This window comes from Electrophorus electricus, chromosome 3, assembly GCF_041902795.1.
Source record: "Electrophorus electricus isolate QZ-2024a chromosome 3, ASM4190279v1, whole genome shotgun sequence".
NCBI lineage: Eukaryota > Metazoa > Chordata > Actinopteri > Gymnotiformes > Gymnotidae > Electrophorus > Electrophorus electricus.
Window position 1 is genome coordinate 25302589 of NC_137499.1, and position 25728 is coordinate 25328316.

At 40.7% G+C, this 25728-nt stretch overlaps 1 protein-coding gene across 3 annotated transcripts in view; it reads right to left on the reverse strand.

The window, feature by feature from the left end:
* mgat5b (alpha-1,6-mannosylglycoprotein 6-beta-N-acetylglucosaminyltransferase B) overlaps window positions 1-25728 on the reverse strand; it is a 66502-nt gene that overhangs the window by 21363 nt on the left and 19411 nt on the right. The window contains exons 1-7 of one of the 3 annotated variants that reach the window (XM_081710797.1): window positions 17425-17536; window positions 17190-17305; window positions 14757-14848; window positions 13360-13436; window positions 12770-12937; window positions 11504-11668; window positions 9091-9260 (exon numbers count right to left, since the gene is read on the reverse strand). In XM_081710797.1, the coding sequence (XP_081566923.1) occupies window positions 9091-9260; window positions 11504-11668; window positions 12770-12937; window positions 13360-13436; window positions 14757-14848; window positions 17190-17290 (773 nt within the window). In that variant the 5' untranslated portion in view covers window positions 17291-17305; window positions 17425-17536. Of the gene's footprint in view, window positions 1-9090; window positions 9261-11503; window positions 11669-12769; window positions 12938-13359; window positions 13437-14756; window positions 14849-17189; window positions 17306-17424; window positions 17570-25728 lie in introns of those variants that run through there. The other 2 variants (XM_035528609.2, XM_035528608.2) reach the window with 2 other exon arrangements.

The following is a 25728-nucleotide window of genomic DNA, read 5'->3' on the forward strand; positions in this document are numbered from 1 at the left end:
AAGGTGGGATTAGGTGCAGTGCCACAATCTCTAATTAACTCCTCTCATTCCTTTTTAAAGACGAGCCAGAGCAGTTGACAGTGTAGTGACAATGTGGTCATGGCAGCAAGCTTGCTGGAATAGCAGTGCCAAAAACATTCACAGATAAGGAAACAGACATACTTGTCCGGGAGGTACAGAGTTGCTAGGCCACAATATATGGCACTTGAAGTAAATATAAAACTTGAAGCAGATGTGGAACTTGAAGCTGATATGGTACTTGAAGCAGACTTCTCAGGTCTACTGAGACTAAACTGGCCTGAAAAGAGATGACTGCACTGGGGCACTAAAGCCAACAAATTTATGATAATACATATTATTATTATCATAATCATTTTTGTTGTCCACTGTGATGAGAATAAAATTAATATTTATATAACTGTGATATGAATATTTACCTTAGTTAAACGATATAATTTTTCACATATAATAACACCACTGTGTGATTCACATTTAATAATCATAATGCAATTGTTTTTCCTTATAAAAATGGTTAAATCCGTTATATTTCGTCAGTAATTGGGGGGATTTTTTTTAGTGGGGTAATGTTCGTGGTAAAAATCCCATTGAGAGAAACTTTAAATGCAACACCCTCTGTTGCACCACTCAACTAACCTTGTCACAGGGATATTTATTTGCACCAAATTAACAAATGGTAATTAGTGAGTGTGTGCTCTGCAAAATTAGTAAAATGTAGTGCTAGGTGGCTGCATTGCCCTAGCACAAGCCCTGTCTCACACAAATGTACACACATGTATTAGCAGCACATGGTTGAACATTTGGAAAGTCATGGACTATAGAAAAACATCTGAGGCTTTGAGTGTAAAGGAAGCAATATGAGCAAACGTGTATGTGCGTGCACATGTGCATGTGTGTGTGAGGTTGCTAGCACTTGGTACTCAGACTCTGGGAGTAGCTGTTAGTGGGTGATGCAGGGTTCAATGCCAAACCCTCTTGCTATTATTAGATAATATTGGCTGGACCTCGTGCTGCGAGAATTGGCCAAGCTTGATATAGAAAAGCACATACAGCATTTACTCTCTCTCTCACACACACACACACACACACACACACACACACACACACACACACACACACACACACACACACACACACACACACACACACCACATGTATATGCTTGGTTGTTTCATGCATCTTGAGTATCGTGATTAAATCCATACAGAATATATCTACATAAAATACAAATGTAAATTCACCAAAATAGATTTAAAGCAGATTTGAATTTGATTACACAAAGCATGTGAGGAGGTGGTCTGAGATGCATTTAAGTTACCCGTTGTTACCAAAACCACAACCAAAACCTCTCAACCTCTCACCATATCACACAATGTAACCCCATCAGCAACCTTAACTACCTCAATGTTAAGAAAGTGTGGATCTTTCATCTAACTTCAGGAAAGATAAAAATACTATAGAAAATTGTGAATCAGCAAAAATGCATGTGGTTTAAAATACTTCACGATATACTCCACGAGGCATTTGTCCTGACTAGTGATTCCAGTGTCATATGGAAGAGATCTGGTTTTACTTGTCCTGAACTACATGAAGGTCAGCACTAGTTACACTCACCTGTTCCCCACAGTTCCTCAGCAGTGTGCGGAACCAAGCTGCAGTAACTTGGGGAGGTAATCCTGCAGTGTGCCTGGCCATGGAGAACCGTGCTTGGAGTGATTCTGGATGGCACGACATGCTTAAGATGACTTGTGGACCAGCACATTTTAACATGCTGAGTCATTTTAAGGGTTGGCAAGCTGACTTAGAGACCTGTCTCCCCTCCAACGAAATTTAGTTTACATTGCTTGATTTGCATGAAATGCAAGACAGAAGTTAGTGCCCAACTCAAACTGATAAAGTTTAAGTTAATAAAGCTCAGTGTAAGCTGAGGAACTGATATAGACCAGAATAATACAAGCAGAGATTTTTGTCTGTGTGAAGCCAGTTAAGCAATTCAGCAGGAATACCATTAGGAAACTGCAATGATCAATATTTAATAAAATGAAGGTGTTTACCAACAGTCTGGCATCAGTATTGCTGAGCAGAGGGTGGAGGTTATTATATAATCAGTGTTATAAAACTGTGATGCCAATGAAACTGTGGGAGAAACGGGATTACAGTAGATCTGAATATCATTGACATAACAGTGAAACCTTAAACCAATGAATAGGAATGATCTGGCCTAGGGATTAGATGTATTACATGAGATCAGTGGTCTAAAAACAGAACCCAGTGATAATCCATGAGCAACCGGGACAATAACTTATCCCGACAAATAAACAGATGCCTGTTAGTAAGATTGGCCCGTAAGTGCTAAGCCACTAATACCTACAGATGAGAGGCTTGTAATAAGTATATCATGATTTAAAATGTTAAAAGTCGCAGTGAGGTCCGGGATGATGAAGATGTAATGAAAACCTTTATCACTAGAAGGCAGAATCACTGGCACCTCTCAGGGCAGCAGACTCAGATAGAATGGCACATATAGATTAGTAGTAATACACTAATATAAGATGTGAGGCTACAACTCTTCCCATCACTTTAGCTACGGCAAAGGAAGAAAGGGCAGAGCTTGAAGAGAAGTGCTGAATTAAAGAGATGCACAATAAGAGTGGAAATAGCAGAAAGTTCGTATTCAACGGCAGGGTCATGCAGGCAGGAAGGAGAGAAGATGTGAATATATATCAGATTAAAGGTATTAATACCTTTGTAAAATGAAAGAAGATTGTTACTTAAATTATTTTATATTTGGATTTATTTTGTATTCTAATATTGTATATCAACTTGCTTTAGAGCGTTTTTACATATACTTACTGCCCTTATAAACTAATATCTTGGATCTAAACATAGCTTACAATTTGTATTAATTTTTGTTAATTGTTAAACAGTAATATATGTTGTTTTGTTTTCAACTTTCAACTTCTGTATACAGTATTCTGTATCAGCATGAAAAGTTTTGTAAGGAAGGTCGGAGTATGAATGCACTGAGAATGAAGTCCAGAGGCACAAACTTTGACCGACACTAGTGGGAACAACCTTGACAGCAGAAGTTTTAGGGGTGATCATCTCTCCTTGCCTTAGTCTCTGTTTCATAGGTGCAGGAGGATGATGAGAGCACAATGAAGAAAGGAGTCAGACAGACAGACAGCTGGCAGATAAACAATCCGACAGACAGACAGACTAGATAGACAGACAGCTGGCATATGGGCACTCTCTCTCAAAGAGCCTGGAGTGGCAGCTGACACTTTGTGGCTGCTGTTTAATCATTAGCATGGGAGAGCTTAGTCTGGGAGGGGACTCCCTGATGGAACGTAGCTGTGTGTGTGAGTGTGTGTGGGTATGTGGTGGGAGATCCCTGATGGAAGGTTACAGCGGTGTGTGTGTGGCCATAAAAGGAGCTTCCTTTTAGTAGGTTGCAGCAGTGTGTTCATTATGCATGTGTGTGTGTAGTCATGGAGGGAGCTCCCTTTTAGAAGGTTACAGTAGTGTGTGTGTGTGTGTGTGTGTGTGTGTGTGTGTGTGTGTGTGCATGTGTGTGTGTGTGCATGCGTGTGTGCGTGCATGTATGTGTGTGTGTGTGTGTGTGTGTGTGTGTGTGAGAGAGACATCACGTAATGGATGACAGCCCACCACTTGAAGCTCAACCCCAGTAAAACAGAGCTTCTGTTCATCCCAGGTACTCCCAACCCTTACCATGACCTCACAGTTTCCTTTGAGAACTCCCTGGTATCACCATCTGAAGCTACCCATAGCCTGGGCATAGCTTTGGACAACCAGTTGTCGTTCTCAACTCATGTTTCTAATCTAACCCGGTCTTGCAGATTTCTCCTTTGTAACATATGAGGGATTCGGCCCTTTCTCTCGCAGGAAGCTACCCAGGTGCTTGTGCAGTCTCTTGTGATCTCAAAGCTAGACTACTGCAACTCGCTACTTGCTGGACTTCCTCTAAGAGCCATCAAACCTCTACAACTTGTCCAGAATGCAGCAGCACAACTGGTCTTCAGTCTTCCAAAGTTTACACGTTACTCCACTGCTGCGCTCCCTTCATTAGCTCTTAATGCTTGCCTACAAAGCTAAAAATGGACCAGCCCCTTCATAGATGAGGTCAATGCTTAAAGTCTGATCCGTACCTCCAGTACTTCAAACCTCAGGTATGGCTCGGCTTGAAATGCCTTGCTTCAGGAATCATGGACGACAAGCAGCGAGACTATTTTCTGTCCTGGCTCAAAGATGGTGGAATGAACTCCCACTTGCTGTCTGGACAGCAGAATCCCTTGCAGTTTTCAAACGCAAGACTGAAGACCCATCTATTTGGAAAATATTTAAAGGACAACCGACACTGCTCCCATATTGACTGACTAATTTAATACTTTTTGTAGGGTATTGTTTATGTTGATTAACAAACTCTAGCACTTATTGCTTATAGCGCTTATCATTGTGTAAGATAGACCTTATGTATTTTGTACTTCTAGGTATCAGCATTCATCCCTGTATTCTACAGTATTCTAGTTCATTGTTATGTTTGATACCTACTACTGTACTGTGTAGTAGGATATTCTATGAGTAAATGACAAAGCACTTTTGTAAGTCGCTCTGGATAAGAGCGTCTGCTAAATTCCATAAATGTAAATGTAAACGTGTGTGTGTGTGTGTGTGTGTGTGTGTGCATCTGTGTGTGCTCAAGCAGAGAGCTCCCTGATGGAACTTTACCACAGTGAATGTGTGTGTGTGTGTGTGTGTGTGTGTGTGTGTGTGTGTGTGTGTGTGTGTGTGTGTGAGTGTGTGTGTGTGTGTGAGTGTGTTTGTGTGTGTGTGTGTGTGTGTGTGTCTTCTTTTACTTCAGGCCTCTTTTAGTACATCAGAACACCTGAACCTGATACATCAATTGTCACAGGCAGAGAAACAACCTGGATTAACCCTCCATTCTCTCTCTACCTCTTTCTCTTTCTTTCTCTATCTCTTCCTCTACTTCCTCTCTGATTTCAGTTCCAGACTTCTTTAATGGCATTAGCACATTAGATACATGCTCGGTAAGCATGTCATACTGAAGATAAAGATGTCGTCACATTAGCTACAGAAGTAAAACTCACTAGTGACTAATAATTTTTTCAGTGATTTTCAAAGCTGTCTCATGTCTGTGTGTGCTGGGGGAGGGGTGAAGAGGGTAAAATTCTGCACCAGTTTGCATCTCTCTGGAGGTACGATATTAATATAATGACATACTTTGCAACAAGGGTTACTGTATGTTCCTCTGTAGATATGATTCACAGTTTTTCATACTGTTATTTTATTGAAATGTGGAACACAGCTTGCGGTAATACAGCTTCATGGTTTGCTGCCTTGTCCATGGTTGGGTTTAGGACTCAGCCCCCCCATGACCCTGAACTGGATTAAGTGGTTTAGAAGATGAATAAATAAAGAGCATGAAGCCACTTAGTAAAGGTAGAGTAAATGAGAGAATGTCTGTCCCACCACACTGCCTTTCTTTATCTTGCAGCTGCCAAGGGGCTTTTGTGTCTTTTTACTACTAAACTCTACTTCTCTCTCACTTTCTCTGTTTCCCTTTCCTGCTCTCCCTCACTATCTCTCTCACTCCCTCTCTCTATCCATCTATTAGATAACATTCAAGTAATATTTTCTATGCGGCATTCCTGTTATTTATAATAGTTCATCAAATGTGCTGTGCATGTAATTGGCTTGTATTATGTTAACAAACCCTGTGTTACCTTAAAGTCAGCATTATGAAATGTAAATTCGTAAATAGGCTAGCTGAAAATGAACCTCTGACAAAGCACATTGTTTATAGAGGCAACAAAGATTTTCTTTCCCACAATAACTGGTTAATGAGTCGATTTTCGATTTAGAAAAGCCATTCTGTTGGAACTTTGTACTGAGTTAGGCCCAGTTTTAGAGATCAACCTTGTGAAACTGGGCAATGCCTATCAATTTACAATCTTAATGACCCTCAGATTCCTGGCAACTGATTGCATCCAGAAGGAATTATCTGATAGTCAGGGATATCCTAGGTATCCTAACATGCCATCATGCCAGCCGGTGGGCATCATTACATCCAATTTTACATGGTGAGTGAACAGGCCAACATCAAAGTACAATTTGCAGCAATGCCTGGATTTCCTAATGTAATCGGAGCAATCAACAGCATCCGTATTGCGGTAACACCTGCGGGTGACCATGGCTACCCCCTTAAATGCTGGCTCTTATCTCATAAGCCAGATAGCACAGGGGAGGAATGATACAATAATGCTCTGGAATGTTCTTTTGTGGAGCAAACCACTGGGTTGTAAAAGGCAGATTGAATTGTCTGTATGCACTAGCCAACAGGCATGGAGGCTTTTCCCAACTTGTCACAGTTACACTCTGTCTTTACAAAGCAAGTTGCTTCTTTACATCTGAGCATGTCTTTTCCACCTCTGCAATAGTGTGCTTGTGGAATGAACACCATCAACTGCTGCAGCCACATTCTGCCAAGCAAACTTGTGTTTATTGGCGATGCCACTGCTGAGGCCACCAGACAACTTTTTTATGTTCAGCCTCTGTCACTAGTAGCTTTTTGCCTTTCACGCTCCCATTCCTGCCACCATCTTACACAAAAATGAGTGGGGTGCGCCCCTATTTAAGTATTCATTAGGCAATTTCTGTCACGGTACGGCCCCTCCCCCCTCAAGTCTGCGTGTGTGCGTGTCTGTGTTCGTATTGCCACGCCCTCTTGTGTTGTGCACCTTATCCTTGTGTGTAATCGTCATGAGTGTATATAAGTCTCGTTTCATATCGTCAAAGTTGTCGGTGTTTGATCCAAGTAGAGTTAATACGTGTATGTTTCATGTGTAAATAAAATGTATGTTTATGTTTGACGTGCCTCGTCCCCGCATCCTGCTTAACCCTCGTCATTGATGGTTGAATGTGTTGGAATGTGTTTAGTTCATTGAATGGTTGCATGTTTCTTTTGTATGGTTGCGTTGGTTTGTATTCTGTGTTTCCTAGCCCTGAGTTTTCCCTAGCCTTAGTTATAGCCTGCTTCCCCGTTTGCCTTTGAGTGTGTTTATTTTGTTTACTCATGTATCCCTTTGCTCTACGTGTTGGCTCTTTGACCCTGGACTGCCTTAACGTCTCTGATTCTGGATTTGCCCTGAATAAATCTCGGTCTTCTCCGCACGTGTCCACCTCCTTACCGCTCAAGGTTACAGCTTCCTTAGTTTTGTTTTTTGAGTTCTTTCATTTTACATGTTCCTGTCCACTGGGGTCAGGGAGCTTTAAGCAGGTTTGCTATCACATTAGGCTCTTTCAATCCGTAGCCTCTTTTTAGGGCTTATTCACACTCCAATTCATTTTGAGCTTTAGTATCATAATCCCAGTGTTACAAATAATCATTTGCCCTTTCTTTAATAATGTTGAGCTCTAAACCTAAGCTGTTTTTATTTTTAGCTCTAAGGCAGTGCTAGTTTGAGACTGTCTGTTTTAATAGCTGTTACAGAATAAGTGAGCCTTATAACTGGCTGACTTAAAGGCTACGTTTCAGTATTCAATTCCTTGCAGTGCAGGGTTAAGGAAAATAAAAAGTTAAAGATTTTATACATAAAGATGTATATAAAATTATCACTTTCCTTTGCATGATTGTTATGTTCACTGTTATTATGCTGACTGCATAAGAAACTGTAAAAAACCCTAAACAAACAAACAAAAAACATCCTAAAAATACCCACACCAACCACTCCCAGCAGGTGACCATTTAATAATTTGAAGGCATTTAGATTGGAGGCATGACATCAGTATGTTCAAGCTGTTTTTCAGAGCTGTTTGAGCTCTCAGATCTCTCCGGGCCCTGCATGTAAAGTGACAGTGTTGATCTGGAAGTGAGGTTGAGTGAGGACACAGCTGCAAATCTCCATGGGAGCCAATGAAGGAGAGAACTTGAGCAACAGAACAGCCCTGCATGAACCAGCAGCTGCAGAACACACACCTGGATTCTCCCTACGGAGGAGCAGGGGAAAGAGAAGTGTGTGTGTGTGTGTGGGGGGGGGGGACCAGGGAGGAGTCAGAGGTAGGCAGAGAGCGGGAGATTACTGACACGACTCTCCAGAGGGCCAACAGAGTGCGCAGCTCTGGGAGAAATGAGAGCTTGTATGGAGGAACCTGTAGGGACAGGCAGGAGCAATCAGGACATTCTTTGCTCATTTGGAGCTGAGAGAAATGGTAGGTTCAGATCGTGTCCCTAGTGTGTGGAGGAATAACCTACACACTCATCACATGCTGAGCTGCAGATGTTAAGAGATGTGGGTTTGGGTGCGGGTGGAGGTTGGGAAGTGGAGGAAGGGGAGGGGGGAGGCAGCAGAGGGCTTGTGAAAATCTTTTCTCCTTTAACAGCCTTTACAAAGGGATTAATGGGTATCCGGTGTCTATTTTCCAGCCCAATTCAAAAAGATGAGCTCATAAAAAAGACAAACATATCATTTTTCTCATAATGAAAAAGAACACTGAGAACCATTCTTCATTTTATCCATCTACACAGCAATATCTCATCTCACCAAAGCTCACTAGGGGTAGAGTGCTAGAAATTTAAGGTTCTCTCAGTAAAGGTGTTGTAATGACAAACTGTGCCTTACCATTCCTGGGTTTTATAGAGAAGAAAGCCATTTTCAGGATTGCATTCTTTGTGGTCAGGACAGATAAGAGAGATGTCTAAAATATAGGCATCACAGAGAAAGGGACCCAGAGTTCTCTTATGCACATTTTGACCAAAATATCTAATAAAAGCATTGGGTTTGATGTGGAGTTGATATCTTGATGTCCCATATGTATTTAGAGATTACTCTTTTGTAAGATGCATATGCAGTACTACAATAACAATATGTGAGGGAGGCATTTGTAAACTAAAAACTAGACACAGTTGATATCTCTGACTCAAATCCAAGTCATAATGCTTTTCTTGAAATGGAGTTCTCCACTTTAGCACTGGCACTATCCATGGTACTGAAATATACAGTAATACAAAAACAACCCATTGAAAGGACTCACCCCTGCAGCTCCTTAACCGATACTGAGATCTTGAGGTTGTGCCCCAGCACATGAAGGGCAGCTAGGATGTCAGCCCACTGCACCATCTCCCCCAGGGGTCCTCCCTTTAGCACTTTAGGACTGAACACATCACCAGACTCTTCTGTCAGAAAACCCACATGCACCAGTACCTGCAACAGGGGAGAGAGAGAGAGAGAGAGAGAGAGAGAGAGAGAGAGAGAGAGAGAGAGAGAGAGAGAGAGAGAGAGAGAGAGAGAACCTTCTGAAAGAACATTCAGGAACCGTTTGTGCTAAAGTCCAGTCTTATGCAGCAATGATTTTATAATTTAAACAGTATAGTCCATAAGTTACTTGCAGTTTATAAGTTACTTTGCCTCTGCTACCTGCCAGATTTAAAATGAGATTATTCAAATTATTCAAAAATACTTGCTTTAATTAGCAGTGTTTACATTGTCTGCAGTGTTTATATTGTTTAGATGAGTCACATAGGATTCACATGCATTTCTATACACAGTATTCTATTTCATGTGATAATTGGCTAGATGGATGCTAAGTTGTGTCTTGCATCATTATATCATCATTATTATGCAAAAGAGCTAACAAAAGGTCTAAAGTTGATTCTAGAATAGATTCTAGAAGTGACATTTGCATGCTGCTCCCCAGCATGAACCAGAAAAGGTCAAACCAGTGTCCAGGTTAAAGATTCACCTCTATCCAAGTCTTACTGAAAGACCAGACAAAGACTCACCTGTATCCAGGTCCTATGAAAAGGCCAGATTAAGAATAAACTGTATTAAAATAATGGAATGAGGTGATTGTAGAAGAAAATTTGATGAACCAAAACAAGCCATCTCTAAACAATGGCAGCACTGAATGACAGTGGAACTGATTCATTTATATTTACTGAATATCTGCATGGAAATAACACTAGAAATTCTGAAGAGGCATTTGTAGAAAAGGACTAGGAAGACAAACGTGACAATGTGAGATCCAAGCATTTAAACTTGTCTATCTCATAAAACTCACAAATCATGTATAAAACGTTTGTCATTCATATGTGGTTCACTCAATACAGATACCAGAAATCAAAGTATTTGAATGAGGTTAAAATGGAAGCAAATTGTTAAAGTGTACAGTAAGAACAGACTGGTAGAGATGATTACACTTTGTGGTTAGATCATCATTTACCGTGACACGAAATAGCAGTTTCAGTGTGTCCCCCTCATTCCCTATGGTTTGTCCATCTCTCTCTCATTACTCCTTTATCACGATCCTCAATCACTGATCTCTGCTGGGGTCTGGCCCCTAAGGCTCTCTAATAGACATTTGCAGTTATTATTGTCAGACTCTGCTAAAGCAGGCAGAGGCTGGATCACACGTGGCGGTAGGAGCAGGCTGCATCTCCCTGATCTGGAGTCAGGCTTTAGTGAGCAACAATAGCCCATGCCGTGGCTCCCTGTGACAGATAGAGCAAAACAGCAGGCACTCGATTCAAAAGGCACAAAGGCCGAGCCGCAAAAGTCTGGAATTTCATCACTCTCATGCTCCCTGGGTTGGTTGAAATCAGAAACTTAAACGCTGTGCTTCCATAGTTCTATCTGGTTGTAGAGATTAAACCTTTTGATTTGGGTCTAGACTGAGAGTGAATGGCATGTGAAGATTGCAAAGGGGGTAGTATGCACTGGAGCTGGGGGGGGGGGGTATGGATAATGCTGGCATGCACTGTGTGGACTACTTTGTAAGTGTCAATTCAGCTCAGGGATTTTGGCTCCTTGTGTGAGAATTACATTTGAGAAATAAATGCATATTCATTCACACCCTTGCACAAATGTATGTCTGTGAGACAAAAAACAAAGAGAGAAATATGAGAGAGACACAAAAAGACAGAAATGCCTCCTTTGAAATGCGTAAGGTAAATGCATCATTTGTCCTCGGAATCACGGCATTCTGAGTCTCTCTTTGGTCTACAGCAAACAGAGGGAGCAAAATTTAATTTGTTGTAATGAGCTGGAGTGCAATGCTCAGACTCCTGAATGCACCACCCAGCATATGGAGTGTGTGGAGCAAAGAGTGAGGAATGGGCTGTCTGTCTCGCACACTGGAACCTCACTAAGAGTGGAGTGGTGGTTTCAGTGGATCCACTGGGTCTGACATAGTGCTTGAACAGCAGTGCATGGACATGGAAACCACACTGGAAACGTTTGGCTTTTTGATCTGGGAATCTGAGTTATTAATCAGCTCAAGTAATCAATCATAGAACATTTGCATCATAGTTGAACAGAACAAAATGTCATACACAGGAAGATATAATTAGACTGCTCTTCCTGTTTAGGATCTAAGGAAGAGAGTGGATCAAGACCAAGGCTGCTGTCGCACCAGACTCTTGGTGGTGTGAGAGCGGATGCAAACTCACCCTCTTCTGTGGCCTCTGGAAGGTGAGCAGATGCTCATGCAGTCGGCGTGCAGCCACAGCCCACTGTGTAGTCAGCCTGCGCATTCTCCTCCTCATGAAGCTCAGAGACTCCTTCCCTGAGCCCAGCTGCTCCAGCAGGGGACCCAGATCAGAACGCACCATGGCCTAGAGAGAGAGAGAGAGAGAGAGAGAGATAGACAGAGGGAGAGAGAGAACACCACCTAATGAGATGTGAATAATGGGTTTTGGGTCTAGGCTTAGAAATATGCAGCTTTCCAGGTGGTTTGGATTTAAAGTTTCACATGGTTGGTGGAAAAGTAATTTTATGTCCCATAAATGCTGAAAGGTCCCCATTCACCAACATCAAGAACAGTGCAATGCAATACTCAGTTACTGATTATACTCATAAATAAGAAATTCACTTTGTTGAAGCCAGCCCTGTGTTTGTGTAACTGCAGTGCAGGGTAAACTACAATGGAGTGTATCTACAGTGGAGTGTGAAGTATAACAGAGGCATGAAGTTCAACTACAGTGCAGTTTAGTAGCTACAGAGGAGTGTACCTGCAATGGATTGTAACTACAGTGGATTGTAGTTCAATGTAAATACAGTGGAAGCCAACTGAACTGCCATTCAGTGTGAATACAGTAGAGTGCAATAATAACTACACTGTAGTGCAATTTGTTCTTATCACTTATTTGTTTGTATTATGTAGTTTGTTGCTTATTACATATTTTATTGCTTATTTTGTTCCTATTGTCCAATGTCAAGCAGAGCAGAATGGACTCCCGTACAGGGCTCAGATCTCCCCAACACTGCAACTGCAGCTCTTCACTTCTGTAATGTTCTGATGGACTTCATTCAAATGCCCTATTAAAATTGGAGATAACTTGCTGTTTAAAGTATGACTTCTGAAAATTATGACTTCTTATTCCTTACGGACTGTATCACTCTGAAAGTATATATTCATATAATTTAAATCTACACCAAGGGCTTTATGTGTAGAGCAATGAGAGAGAAACAGCATATGCATGTATTGCATATTCAAGGGTAAAACATGCCAGACTATTTACTATTTACTGAATCTAATCGGTTAATTTCTCTAAAGGTCAAGTCTGTGTTGAAATTTCACAAAGGAAAATATTTTTAAAAATTGTCAGCTGATTACATGTGAAAAAACAAAACAAGCAACCAACATATCTGAAAAATGCTCAAGCACTTCCTAACATATGACTTGGGACTATCAGATAGGGACAATCGTCTCTCACCTGTCTCTCTGGGGCACTACTGACTGTGGATTGGCTGCTATGGTTCCTCCATGGCAACGGGGGGCAGAACCATTCTACCTCACTCAGGTAGATAAGGAAGGAGCAGTCAGAGCCATCCACTCCGTAGAAGGCATAACAGGGGTCTGATGTCCATCTGGCTCTCATCCACTACCACAGAGAGAGGGAGACTCAGCTTCATCTTCTCAACGTGTTGCGCTAAAGCGCTGAAGCTAATGTCCTGTTATTGATGCTAATCATGATTTAAATGATGATGATTATATTTTTATTTCATTTAAAGCACCTATGAAATATATAAATAAACTCACATTGCCTTGAAGCCAGTTAAAATTATTTATATGAATCAAAGTTAACTTTGTTCTTTTGTGTTGTTTATAAACTTTTTCGCTGAAGCAGTCTAAAACAAAGGGAGTCCTAAGAGAAATGACAGCATGATGTGTTGAGAGTTATGAATTGTTATTTGTTGCCTCTGTGCTGTTCAGCTCCCCTGCTGCTACTTAACTGTATCAACAGCACTGCAGAGCAATGAGAGAGACCTATAAAAGGTCCTGGGATGCAACATGACAACTCACATCAACTTTACTGGCACAGTCTGGGTACCGAGGATCTTTTGGGACTTCACACTGACCCACGATTCCATCTTTCCCTGCTGATGACAAGAACAGACATTCAGAACATGACAGCACGCCTGCATGAGAGAAAAGTCTGAATATGGAAGGCCAGAAGGGTCAAAATTCTGACAGCTTTAATGAATCTGTGGGAGGGCAAACCTCATGCTTCTCTGTCTCCACGGATTCTTTTACTTGGATTGTAAAAGGCACATTCTTGCCCTTTTGGTGACAATGCTCTGAACTGAAATGTCTGTGGACTGGAAATGCACATCTGATGAATGGGATTCTCCCCACTATCCTCTGAGGCAGTGGGGATAAGCAGGAAATCGCCATAATTCTTTCACCTCGTTTAATAAAATTCTCTGCTTGACATAGCAGTGTGTTCCTGTTAGCCCAATTAAAGGAGCCAGTGAGGCTTCTTTCAGAAAACTACCAAAGTCTTCAAAGTGGGATCACCCAAAGGGATTATGGATTGATCACAGCAATGATGGCGGCAGTGATGTCACTGGCCAACAGATTCAAGTAAACTAACTTTAAGTCAATTCAAAACCAGACTACCTTTCATCATTTTTAGGATCATAGTATCATAGTAGGACCATAGTAGGATATGTTTATTGGTAGATATTGGTAGATAAACCTATAATCATAAAGCAGGGTATGCCAACAAAACATTAATGAAAAAATAGCAAATCTTTTCCTAGCCAAGCTTTTTAAAATGTATTTATTTTCATTAAAACATTTTTTTAATGGAAATCTTTGGTAAGGTTTAGTTGACTACGCCAAGAAGGATCAGTACTAGTAAACAACTACTAATCCAATCTGGTCACCAAAACTGCTCAGTATTCAGGAGCTACCAATAGATGTATAAAGAAGTTTGTAATTCCTGTAATAATTTCAAATTGAAACCAGATATTGAGCCAAAGCAAATGTCTTAATTTAGCTAATGAAACATAGAAATATGTGTCACTGAGTTACTTTTCTATACAATGAAACTGTATAGAAGGTTTTCATATATTATTTTAGTGGTATCAAATTAATTGTAAATTGGGATTTGCTAAGTGATGTGAGAGTAAACAGACAATTCAAGTAAGCACAGAGTACTCAGCACACCTCTCTGTTGAGTGAGGCAAATTATTTTAACACAGACACCTCTTTGTTAGTTATTTTTGAATAGACAAATCTGCCTTTGTTCCAGTGAGTGAGTTAGCTTAGCGTAGACACCATCACCTGTGCCATGATCAGTGAGTGAGCTTACTGTACACACCTTTGCCTGTGCTCTGTTGAGTGAGTTATCTTAGCATAATTTGCCAGTGCTCTGTTGAGTGAGTTATCTTAGCATAATTTGCCTGTGCTCTTACTCTTCTGCAGGATCTGATCCATGCGCACGGCTATATCAGACACATTCTGAGCAATAGCCTGAATTCGCTCCATGAGTCCCACTGGCTGGAATCTGAGAATACAACGCACACACACACACACACACACACACACACACACACACACACACACACACACACACACACACACACAATCAGCCTACCAAATATTTGTATAAACATTTCCTAAAATCCTCCCCCTTCATACAGTGTATTAACTGAAAACTGAAAACTACTTAGAGTTGATTACATAGATATAAATGTGAGGTTAATGGCAATAAAACACTGAAAAGAAGATGGGAAAGAAACATTTATTAAAACCTAGATACTTTATTTGGCACACAAATCTTATCTTTTAACCCTATATTATAGGTGTATTTTAAGTGTATAATTAAAGATTGTAATATTCACTCTCGACCTGTGAGTGTGTGTGTGTGTGTGTGTGTGTGTGTGTGTGTGTGTGTGTGTGTGGATATAGTTAATCACTAATCAGTTTCTGACCATAAACCATTTCTGATTAGATATAATTAATAGGATATATAGTGGCAATGTTCTGGATGGAGTACCAAGTACACCAGTTTTGCTGTAGTATTTACATCTGTTACTGTTACTTCTAGGTCAATAATGGTATACTACCCAAAAATATCCAACCAACAGTAATCACATGATGAGAAACTAACCAAGGACGAGTTTGACAATGGCTAACATAGACTTTGTATAGCGAAGATGGTCTAAAGACTTTATAACTATACACTTACAAAGAGTCTGGTGAATGTGCACTTTGTGAGGTTGACTTGAAATCCTAAAATCATGCTTTCATGGTCACAATGTACTGGAACTTAAAAGATTAATCTGCCTAGAGTACCAAATTGGGGTAGTTTTTAAAATCGCTCTGTACATAATTCAGTGGTAAATAATTCCAGACTAAACAATGTTAAATGCAGGATTAACAAGAACATTTTAATTTGCAAAAGCTTTTCTCACACAGCCAACTGGAAAGTGAATATGAGATTCTAGTTTACATCATTTTGAAACAAAATGTTTAAAAATAATGATTGAATATTAGTAATTCATCTTGGAGACATTTGGTTCCCTTTTCAACTCATTTGATGCTAACTTGCAGATATTCCTGATGTATACCACTAATACAGAGTTATTAGGAAAGCAGAACTTGTGATTTATTTTTGGCACTACCACCACAATAGCAGAGGTGCAAGTGTTTCTGACCACTTGCATCTGTGCATATTGACTATGAAGTATATTTATCTCACCCTGTCAACATTATATTTCCAAACTGAATATATAAGCTTTAATATCTTAATATCCCTAATTTTATAGTTAAACTAAATATTAACACACACAGCTCTCTATACAGATGAATTTTTTGGAAAACCAAATGTGGTTATATTGTTGGCAAAGAAATGAGGCATTACATCCAGATGCTTGAGCAACCCAGCTTTAGACAAACCTCTGTAAATTTTATAGAATTCTCAGGGTCTATAGGTCACGTCTGCAGTATACATGTGAGATTCAGTTTGGCTTGTAAGCTCCTCTGGGAACCAAAGGTGCCTGTAGAGGTTTAAAAGTGTTGAAAGGAATAACAGACGTAAAAGTGGCTCAGATGAACAGGCTATAGAAGACACAGGCCAATCAGCAACATGCAGTGCTCAGCTCCAGTAAGCTGCTCTGTTCTGTTCCTGGGGCCAGAGTGTTTCTACCAATCCAGATCAGCTCCAAACAACAAACAAACAAACACACACACACACACACACACACACACACACACACACACACACACACACACACACTGACCTTCTCTTGCTGCATTCAGAACCACAGAGAATACTTTCATGGGGGAGAAATGTCAATTAATTTATTAGTCGTCCCCCCCCCTTCTCTAGAGTTTCTGTCACTACATTCTCAACATCCTCACATATTTTAGTACTCCCTCTTTAATTGCATTGAGAGCAAAAGTGTTTTTGCAAAAATAATCTGTTTTAAGTTTTTAACTTTTGAAGTAAAGTTTTAGATAAAGTGATATAAGTCAGTGAAAAAGGAATGAGTAGCACACTGAAAAATGTAGTGTAGTGTCTACTAAATGCTCTGAAATTAAATAATTAAAAATAATCTAATCATCAATAGGGCACCAGACATAGAGAAATGAATCACTATGCAATAAATGCTATAATTAATTGAAAGTAATAACTGAATGATTAAAATTATTTGCCTTGGTGTATTTTGACTTATTTATTGCCTTCTGCTTTGAGATACCTGCAGAAGTGCGTATTGTAAACACACACACACACACACACACACACACACACACACACACACATACACACACGCACACACAAAAGTGTCTATTGTGACCAAGTTATGTCTGAATTGAGGGGATTTTATGCACAAAGTTCAAACCTCTCAGGAGATCTTGCTGTTATGATGTTTATCTCATGCAAGGATGTGATGGCACTTAACAGGTGCAGTGATGGCATGACACAGTGATGGGATGTCACCATGAAGCCTATCAAACCCTAGTAGAAGGGATATATCATTAAATGTCCACTAGACCATAAGTAACTCTCTGCCCCATACACACAGACTCCCGCCACCCCCCCAAAAAAGAAAAAAAAACCACACACACACGTCATACCTGTCAAGAGCAGAGCTTAATTCCTCAAGTCTGTGGCTTTCACTGGTGTTGCTGAGTTTGGCAAGAGTATCGATCCTCTTCAGAATGATTTCCAACATGTCACTGATCTTTCTTAGTACTCCACGGGACTCCAGACCTCCCTGTACTATCTCATACAAACACACACACACACACACACACACACACACACACACACACACACACACACACACACACAAACAAACAGGAATCAAAAGAGAATGAGAGCAAAAACAAAACAATGGTAAGTATACTTAATTATATATTTCTAAGTATATTATTTATATGTATAATTGCTTGGCCCAATCACTGCCTTGATCTATGTGTTTGTGTTCCTTGGAAGGTTCACTTTTGAAGCTGGAGGTGGTGTTTTAATAGACCGCACTAGGCAACAGCTTTTCCCCATTATTTGCGCCCAATTCAGCCTCCTCCACGAGGGTACAATCTAGCTGGCCTGTCAAGTCTCGTTTGCTAGAAACGGCCATCACCTCTTCATTTGGTATACAGAAACAAAAGTTGGCCACATTCTCTTTGAGTAAGGAGAGAGATTTCCTTGCACTGTTAATTCAGAGTGAACTCAAATGTGTTCTCTATTCCCCTGCTGTAAGACCAGGTGATTCCCAAGCCTCTGACATCTTTGCTGCTGCCGATAACACTTTAGTGGGCTGTAAGGGATGCTCCGATTGTTTGCCATTCTAGCCATCAGAGTTTCTTGTCCCTGGAGGACTGATGGTCTCCATGGTTACTAATCTCACTCACCTGTTCGCTGCTATTCCCATGAACCTCCCTATACATCTTCCTATTTTCTCCCTAAGTAGTTGCAAAGTATTGCCAGATCCTAGAACCATCATGCCAAGTCTGTTTGAATGCTACTGCTTTTCTGGTTTTTGACTCTTTGCCTGTCTTCCGGTTTCTTGTGATTTCTGTATAACCCCCTTGCTTTTCTGTTTGCTGTGAGCTGGCTTTTTAAGGTTTGACCCCTGCTGTGTTTTTGTTATCATCTCAGTAAACCTGCGCATGGATCCTTCCAAGATGTCTGAGTCTTTCATGTCACATGAGCATTCTCAATACTATACTCAAGAACATCACATTTGCGTTGTAATGGGTACACTACATGACTCGTTTGTCATGTACTCTTCAGTTTTCCGCATCATTATGAGTGGTAGAACCTACTCTCTAACCATTTTGGCTCAATGGCTTCACAGAAAATCCCAAGATATAGAAACTTCATGATAAACCCATAATAGACCCATTACTTCATCACACCTTAAATTTCCATTCACCAGCAAAAGGCAGAATGCTTTAAGCTGTGTTGTCCCTACTGTAATGATAAAGAACATTATTTCCGTGCGCTTGCAGTTTTATGTATGCTGCACCACAACGACAGGGAAAACTGGGTAGAAGAATAGAAACAGTACTTTAAGTGTGGACACAGTCACAAGCCTTACAGCTGTATACTTAAGACACCATGCCATATTTGTAGAGTCTGAATTTGCTTCTGTTACATGAGGTTGCTGCTTCAGAAAACCCTGATTGTTACTGCCTATTGAAGTCAAGTCAAATTTATTTATATAGTGCTTTTACAACACGTGTTATCACAAATTGGCAAGCAGAATCTTCCTGGGTGGAATTTAAGTAAGAAACCTTATGAGGACCAAGGATGAAGAGGGAACTTATCCTCCTTAGGCAGTCCAGCCTACTGTGTATGGACACAGTCAGCCATTCAGGAAGAGTGATGGTGAAAGTAATTCCTGTTAAGATTTATAATGGAAATTCACCCTTGATTCACATATTGTGGGAAAGACCATTCCTTAAGGCATACCTCATCAAGGAGTGACAGCACATGCTACATCAGTGAGCAGCAACGATAGAAGAGACAGAAGAGAGCATTTAGCCTTTCACTATTTATTCACTGTGTGTGAAGTATGCATCCTTGCCTAATGTAAGTTGATTAAGAATACAGGTGAACTACCACATTCCCCATTTCTAGAGGGCACTGTTGGTCAACCTATATAATTATTGTATGTTCCTATTGCATACTAGATTCACTGTGGATGTATGACTGTATACGAATGCCTAGCATTGTTAATAATGCATTGATTATTGGAATGTATGTTCTATACATATCTCGATGATTATGACCTCTCATAGCCTAATAACAGGCTTCCAGTCTACTTCTCCACACACAGCACAACACACATATGGGCTCGAAGAGGAAAGCTCAGTCACTCCAGAAGCTGCTGTAAAGACCCCCCACTATATGGAGTTTCAGCCCAATAAGCCAAGGCCCACTGGAAACTGTGGATCAATGGCCAGTTGCATCAGAGAGAATGCAATCAGGTTAGAGTATACACATTAACGAACTGCACGAGAGTTCAGTTCACAATACTCCTCACCAGGTCACACCAGTGACTCCTACCCCATAGTCTGCACCCTTCCACTGGCCAGAGCTATAGGTAGTGAGCAACAGCAGTGGATCTACACCTCCATAGTGATGTCTGATCTTCCTCAGGTCAACCTCAACCTATCGGCAGCCAAGTGCTGAAGTCAGAGCAGTCATCAGGTCGAATCTGACCTAAATAAGACTGTAGGTGACCTAGCAGAGCCTCCTAGAGACCAGGATAAGATCCACCCGATCACTGTAGCCCTCACAGCAAAATGCCTTGCCCTCATAAACTACTTTTACCCTGCAGACCTCCTGAAGAAGTACAGTACAGTACAAGAACTTGAAAGGCCTACTTCTTCAAGCCTTTGAGAACATACACCCCTTACTATGCATCAGTGCCAATAACACTTACCTTATCAAGCCAATATGTCCAGTCTGTATGGGTCCTCAGGAGGTCTAGCTACCAAAAAGACCAAGCTAGGATGGGTGTTAGAAGGACCAGTCAGACTCCTAGACACCCTTTATGGAACTGAAGAGAGATGTTGAGAGTTTCTGGAAGCTTGATGTCCTACCTTACCTCAGCAAGAAGCAAGCTACCTGTTCTTGGGCAGGGCAGGAAGTGATGAAGCATCTTAAAGCAGAAACTACCAGAGGTGTGAATGGAGTGCTTTGAAACTCCACTCTGCTGTTACAAAAGAAGGACTCACGCCTCTTTCACACCACTAAGAAGTCTGTGTTGCCCATGGAAGAACTCCTAAGGAGAACTACACCTCTACAGCAAGGAAAACTCTTAGGAGTTCTCCTTCACTTCAGAGCACACACTGTTGTGATAAGTGATGATATTGAAGGGATGTGTACTTGCATTCAGAAGATAAGAGAGGGAAAATACACCTCACTTTCCAACTGATCAGGTCACATGCAGCTCCATAAAGGCAACACTCCATTCCAACAATAGAACTCTGTGCTGTCCTAACTGGTGCACAGCAAGTGAAGCTTCTGGCTAAAGAGCTCACCTTACCTATTCATGGAGTCACTTTGTGAACTGATTTCACTAGTCTTAAATGGTTGCAATCCTGTCAGAAATTGCTCATGGGAACTAGAGTAGCAGAGATTCGAGTATTGACAGACCATAGAGCATGGCAGTATATTGACACCGACCACATGCAGCAAATGCCCCATGGACCTAACTATGCCTAATTGATGGAGTCAAGGTCCAGAATTCCTCCTTCACTCACCATTGGAATGGCCTCTTCACGTCCCTGGGAATACTTTGGAGCCTGAAGATATTGCTGAGCTAAGGTTAGCTGCCTTTTGTGGTACGGCAACATTGTCGTTATTGGAGACAGAGGGAAGCAAGCCATGCAGTTGGGGGAGGGGTTAATAAAGATAGTTGCACAGGAGTGTCATGGAGCAGTGGGCCGACAAGGGAACCCTACAGCTGACTCATATCATGAGCTTTGAAATTGACTACAGACTTCTCAAAGCTGGCAAACAAGTGTCATCCAACAGCCAACTACTTAGCCTATCCCCAGAGTTTGACAGAATCATCAAGCTCAAATAAGTAGGTGGACTTGGCATCAAGCACTTGTACTGGATCCCAGCCACCTGATGACACAATTGCTCCGCTGAGACCACGATGAGCACATTTGCAACCCCGAAAGAGTTTTTGCGGAACTCTGCCACAAATTGTGGGTTCTCAGAGGCTAAGAACTACTTTGAGAGATGCCACTGTGAGAAGCATCAACAAACATGCCTAGAGTGCCATAGATGGAAGTCCAAGCCAGCCTATTAGAAAATGGCTGACCTTCCTCCCCCTTGCCTCAGGCTATTTAAGCCTACCTTATACTCAACCAGAGTGGACTGTTTTGGACTGTTCCTAGTCAATATCAGATAACAGAATGAGAAGAGATGGGGTCTCCTGTTCAAATGTTTTAGCCATAAGAGCAGTCCACATAGAAGTGCTAACTGCAATTGACAGTGATGCATTGCTCATGGTGCTCAGAAGATTCATAGTGCCACAGGAAACCAGCAGAGCTGCGCTGCCACAAAGAAACTAATTTCCACATAGGGGATGCTGAGCTCAAGAGCACCTACGGCCATCTCAGAAGAAGTGTTTAGGACCATCCTCATAGAGATTGAGGCAATCCTTATAATTATCCTGTGACTTATTTTTGGGTAGCTGTGCAAAATTCCCTGCTTCATATAAACTATCCTTATAGTTATGTCACCTTTCTCATCACATTGCATGTGCAATTTGTTTAATTTCATAGTAGGGAAGTAAGGTGTTGCCAATGCCTTGGCATAAAGTAGGTGCACACCGCTCCTAATTATTGAGGTTTATGTGTCACACTAACACCCATTGCATAACAAAATTAGATACATAGCCATGCAATCTTCAATGACACCACACACTCTGGCAATAGAATGGGTCATAATCAAGACCACTGTGAATTTAAATGTGGCACTGTCATATGGTGTCTGGTTTGCTGCAAGTCAGTCTATGAAATTTCTGCCCTGGGCAACTGTAAGTGCTTTTATTGTAAAATGGTATATTTAGGAGAAACAACAGCCCAGCCATGAAGGGATGTTAATTCATTTTAATTCTCGCACCACTCAGCACCCCCATTTTACACCCTGACCACAAGCAGGAGGACATCAGAAAATAAAGACCTTCTTTTTGAAGATTTGTGTGCCACTTCAAGCTCCCAATCAATGTACATTTTATTTGAATATGCATTTGAATACATGTGAATAGATATTACTTTTGAATTCAATTTCAGTGTTTCATGAAGGCAGCAGTGCATCAGTGTTTACAACACTACAATGTGGTGAGATAAAGTGTTTAAAGTGGCACATTTACATTCTCCTGTAATGCGATTTAGAAATCCACAGTTACTCTACCTGGCTAACCACTTGTACCATAAAAGCATCCTGAAATGTTCAATTCTGTTCAGTCTGAAATTTCTGCCCTGGTGAACTGCAAGTGCGTTTATTGTGAAATGGGATATTTAGGAGAAACAACAGCTCAGGCATGAAGCGCTGGATCACACAAACTCAGTGGCATGTTAAAACTACATATTGTCTGTTGCATCAGACAATACAGAGTTTCAGTAAAGCTTTTGGAAGCAATATCAGCATAACTGTTCTTGGGGAGCTTAATTAAAAAGGATATCTATGGCTGAGCAACATTGCATAAGCCTAAGATCATTATGTGCAATTCTAATTATCAGATGCAATGAAAGATGTTTTCTGGAATGATGAATCCTGCATCCCTATCTGTCAGTCTAATGGATGAATTTGGAATAATAGGTTTTGGGAGTAATAAGGTTTTTCAGTGTTTGACCTAGGTTCCAGTGAAGGGTAATAAAAATGCTACAGCATACAAAGACATTTTAGACACTTATATGCTTCCAATTTGGTGGTAACAATTTGGGGAAGGTTCTTTCCTGTTCTAGCATTATTGTGCCCCTGTGTAGAAAGTGAGGTCCATGATGAGCTGGATAGATAAGTCTGGTATGGAGGATCTCCAGTGGCCTGCATAGAACCCTGACCTCCACCCAACTGAACACTTTTGGGATCAAACGAAACATCAATTTAAAGCCAGGCATTTCACGTCCAATATTTATATGTGATCTCACAAATGGACTTTTGAGTGAATGTTTCTTATCAGTTACCTAAGTTAATTATTTAACATGTGACATGTAACAAAATCATTGTTGTACAAGTCACAAATATCTGCATCAAAATTCATGTCACTAAAGAGCTCATACAGTACAGTTCTATCTGGAGTCCTACTGTTGCTCTTTCTAACCATATATTTAGGCCAGCTGATGTACCATTAGTACAGTGATGCTCAATTATTCTTAAACATTTGAAACCAATTAAAAATATTCATAAGGTGATCAGGATATAAAGCGCATAAAACCAGAAGTGACACAAATTAGGTGGCAGTCTCAGTTTTTCAAAACACTCTCTTGGCTCCAATTTGTTGTGGGCTAAGGAAAGGCAGGTTGAAGCTGGCTGGAGAAGGTGTTTCTTGGGGCCAATTAAACAACACCAGCCTCAGCATATAGGCCATCAAGGGTCCCTGAACACCACAGGCAGTAATAAAATTATATATATATATATATATATATATATATATATATATATATATATATATATATATATATATATATATATATATATATGTCCTTTTATATATTCTTCTTATTTAGATTGAGGGAAAAGGGGAACTAATGATGATTTTTAATCAGCAAAGTTTTGGGAACTTGAAATTACACCAAGGCATAACCTATTGTGTGTTTTTGTCATGGAACGCTCACCTCCCCTGAGTCACGTGGTTTGGCCCACCATGTGCAGTGGGAGGGCTGTTTTGTCTGTAACCACACCTGCACCTCGTTTGTTTAAATGTATATAAACCGGTGTCAAAGTGTAAAGAGTGTTGGTTATTGTTGGCGTAATGTCTGAATGTAATGTGTTTGTTAGATGTATTCTTGTGTATCATGTTTGTTTAATGTTAACCATTTCATGTTCCTTGTTTGTGATAAGTGTGAGTGCCGTTGTGTCGTTTATGTTAATAAATGTTCATCCCCGTCGGTGGAGTCTGTGCGTCCTGCCCCTCGCCCTACGGCACTCGGGCCGCCACACGTTACAGTTTTAGGACTAGTCCTGTTATAAATTAACATATACAAAATTTTACCTGTCAAGATTACTTGAAGCATCCATACAAAAGTACTGTTGTAAACTCATTGTAAATGAACTGAAACAAATCTGAGTGAAGAAACACCAGCTAATCAATAAGCATGGTTTGGCATAGTCATTTGCATGTTCTTTGTATTAACAGCATGTTTGTCAGTGACCAGATTGCAGCTCTATGGTGTTTTAGTGCTGGAACAAGGCTCCTGGTTTTCCCTCATTCATTATCTAATCAATCCCACGGAAGAGGAGAGCAGGCAATGCAAGTAAACATGCCCCTCTACATGGCTTGCTGATTCACGTGAGATATTAATCAGAAAGGACATTTCCATTATAATTCAGTCTCTTTTGTATACCATGCATCTCTGTGTAAAATAACCATTCCTACAGCTTTAATGAAAAGGCCATTTAATGTACTATAGCTAATCTTCTTTAACTACTTACTTTTATGTGGACTGCTACAAAGTCGATTTTATGAACACATTCCTTTTAAACAGCTCTTTGTATTGTACCCTGTGGGGGAGCAACTGATGTCTATACATGCTGATATCTCTCCACTGCCCGCTGGGAGCAGATGTGCCATTTTAATTCTTGCACCACTTTCCACCCCCGTTTTACACCTTGACCACAAGCAGGAGGGGCAGTTTAGAAAATGACAGAAAATAAAGACCTTCTTTTGGAAGATTTGTGTGGCACTTCAGTGCCAATCAATGCATATTGCATTTGAACACATCATGTCAATAGATTACACTTGAATTCACTTTCAGTGTTTCATGAATGCAGCAGTGCATCAGTGTTTACCACACTACAATGTGGTGAGATAAAGTGTATAAAGTAGCACATTTGCATTCTCTTGTAATGGGATTTAGAAATACACAGTTACTCTACCTGGCTAAGCACTTGTACCATAAAATCATACTGAAATGCTTGGCTACAGTAGGACTATTGAAAGAAAATGACCAACTCAGTCCGGATGAGTTTCATCACCCTTTAAATGCTATTCCACAGGGATGAACCAGTGTAGTATATTCCATAGGAATAAACCAGTGTAATCTATTTCATAGAGATGACCCAGTATAGTCTGTTCTATAGGGATGAACCGGTGTACCCTTTCAGTTCCCCTTATATCCAGCATCAGGCTCTAAAGGTCCACCTCTGTGCAGTTTGATGGCTGTCACAGGTCTAATACAACTCTTGCCACA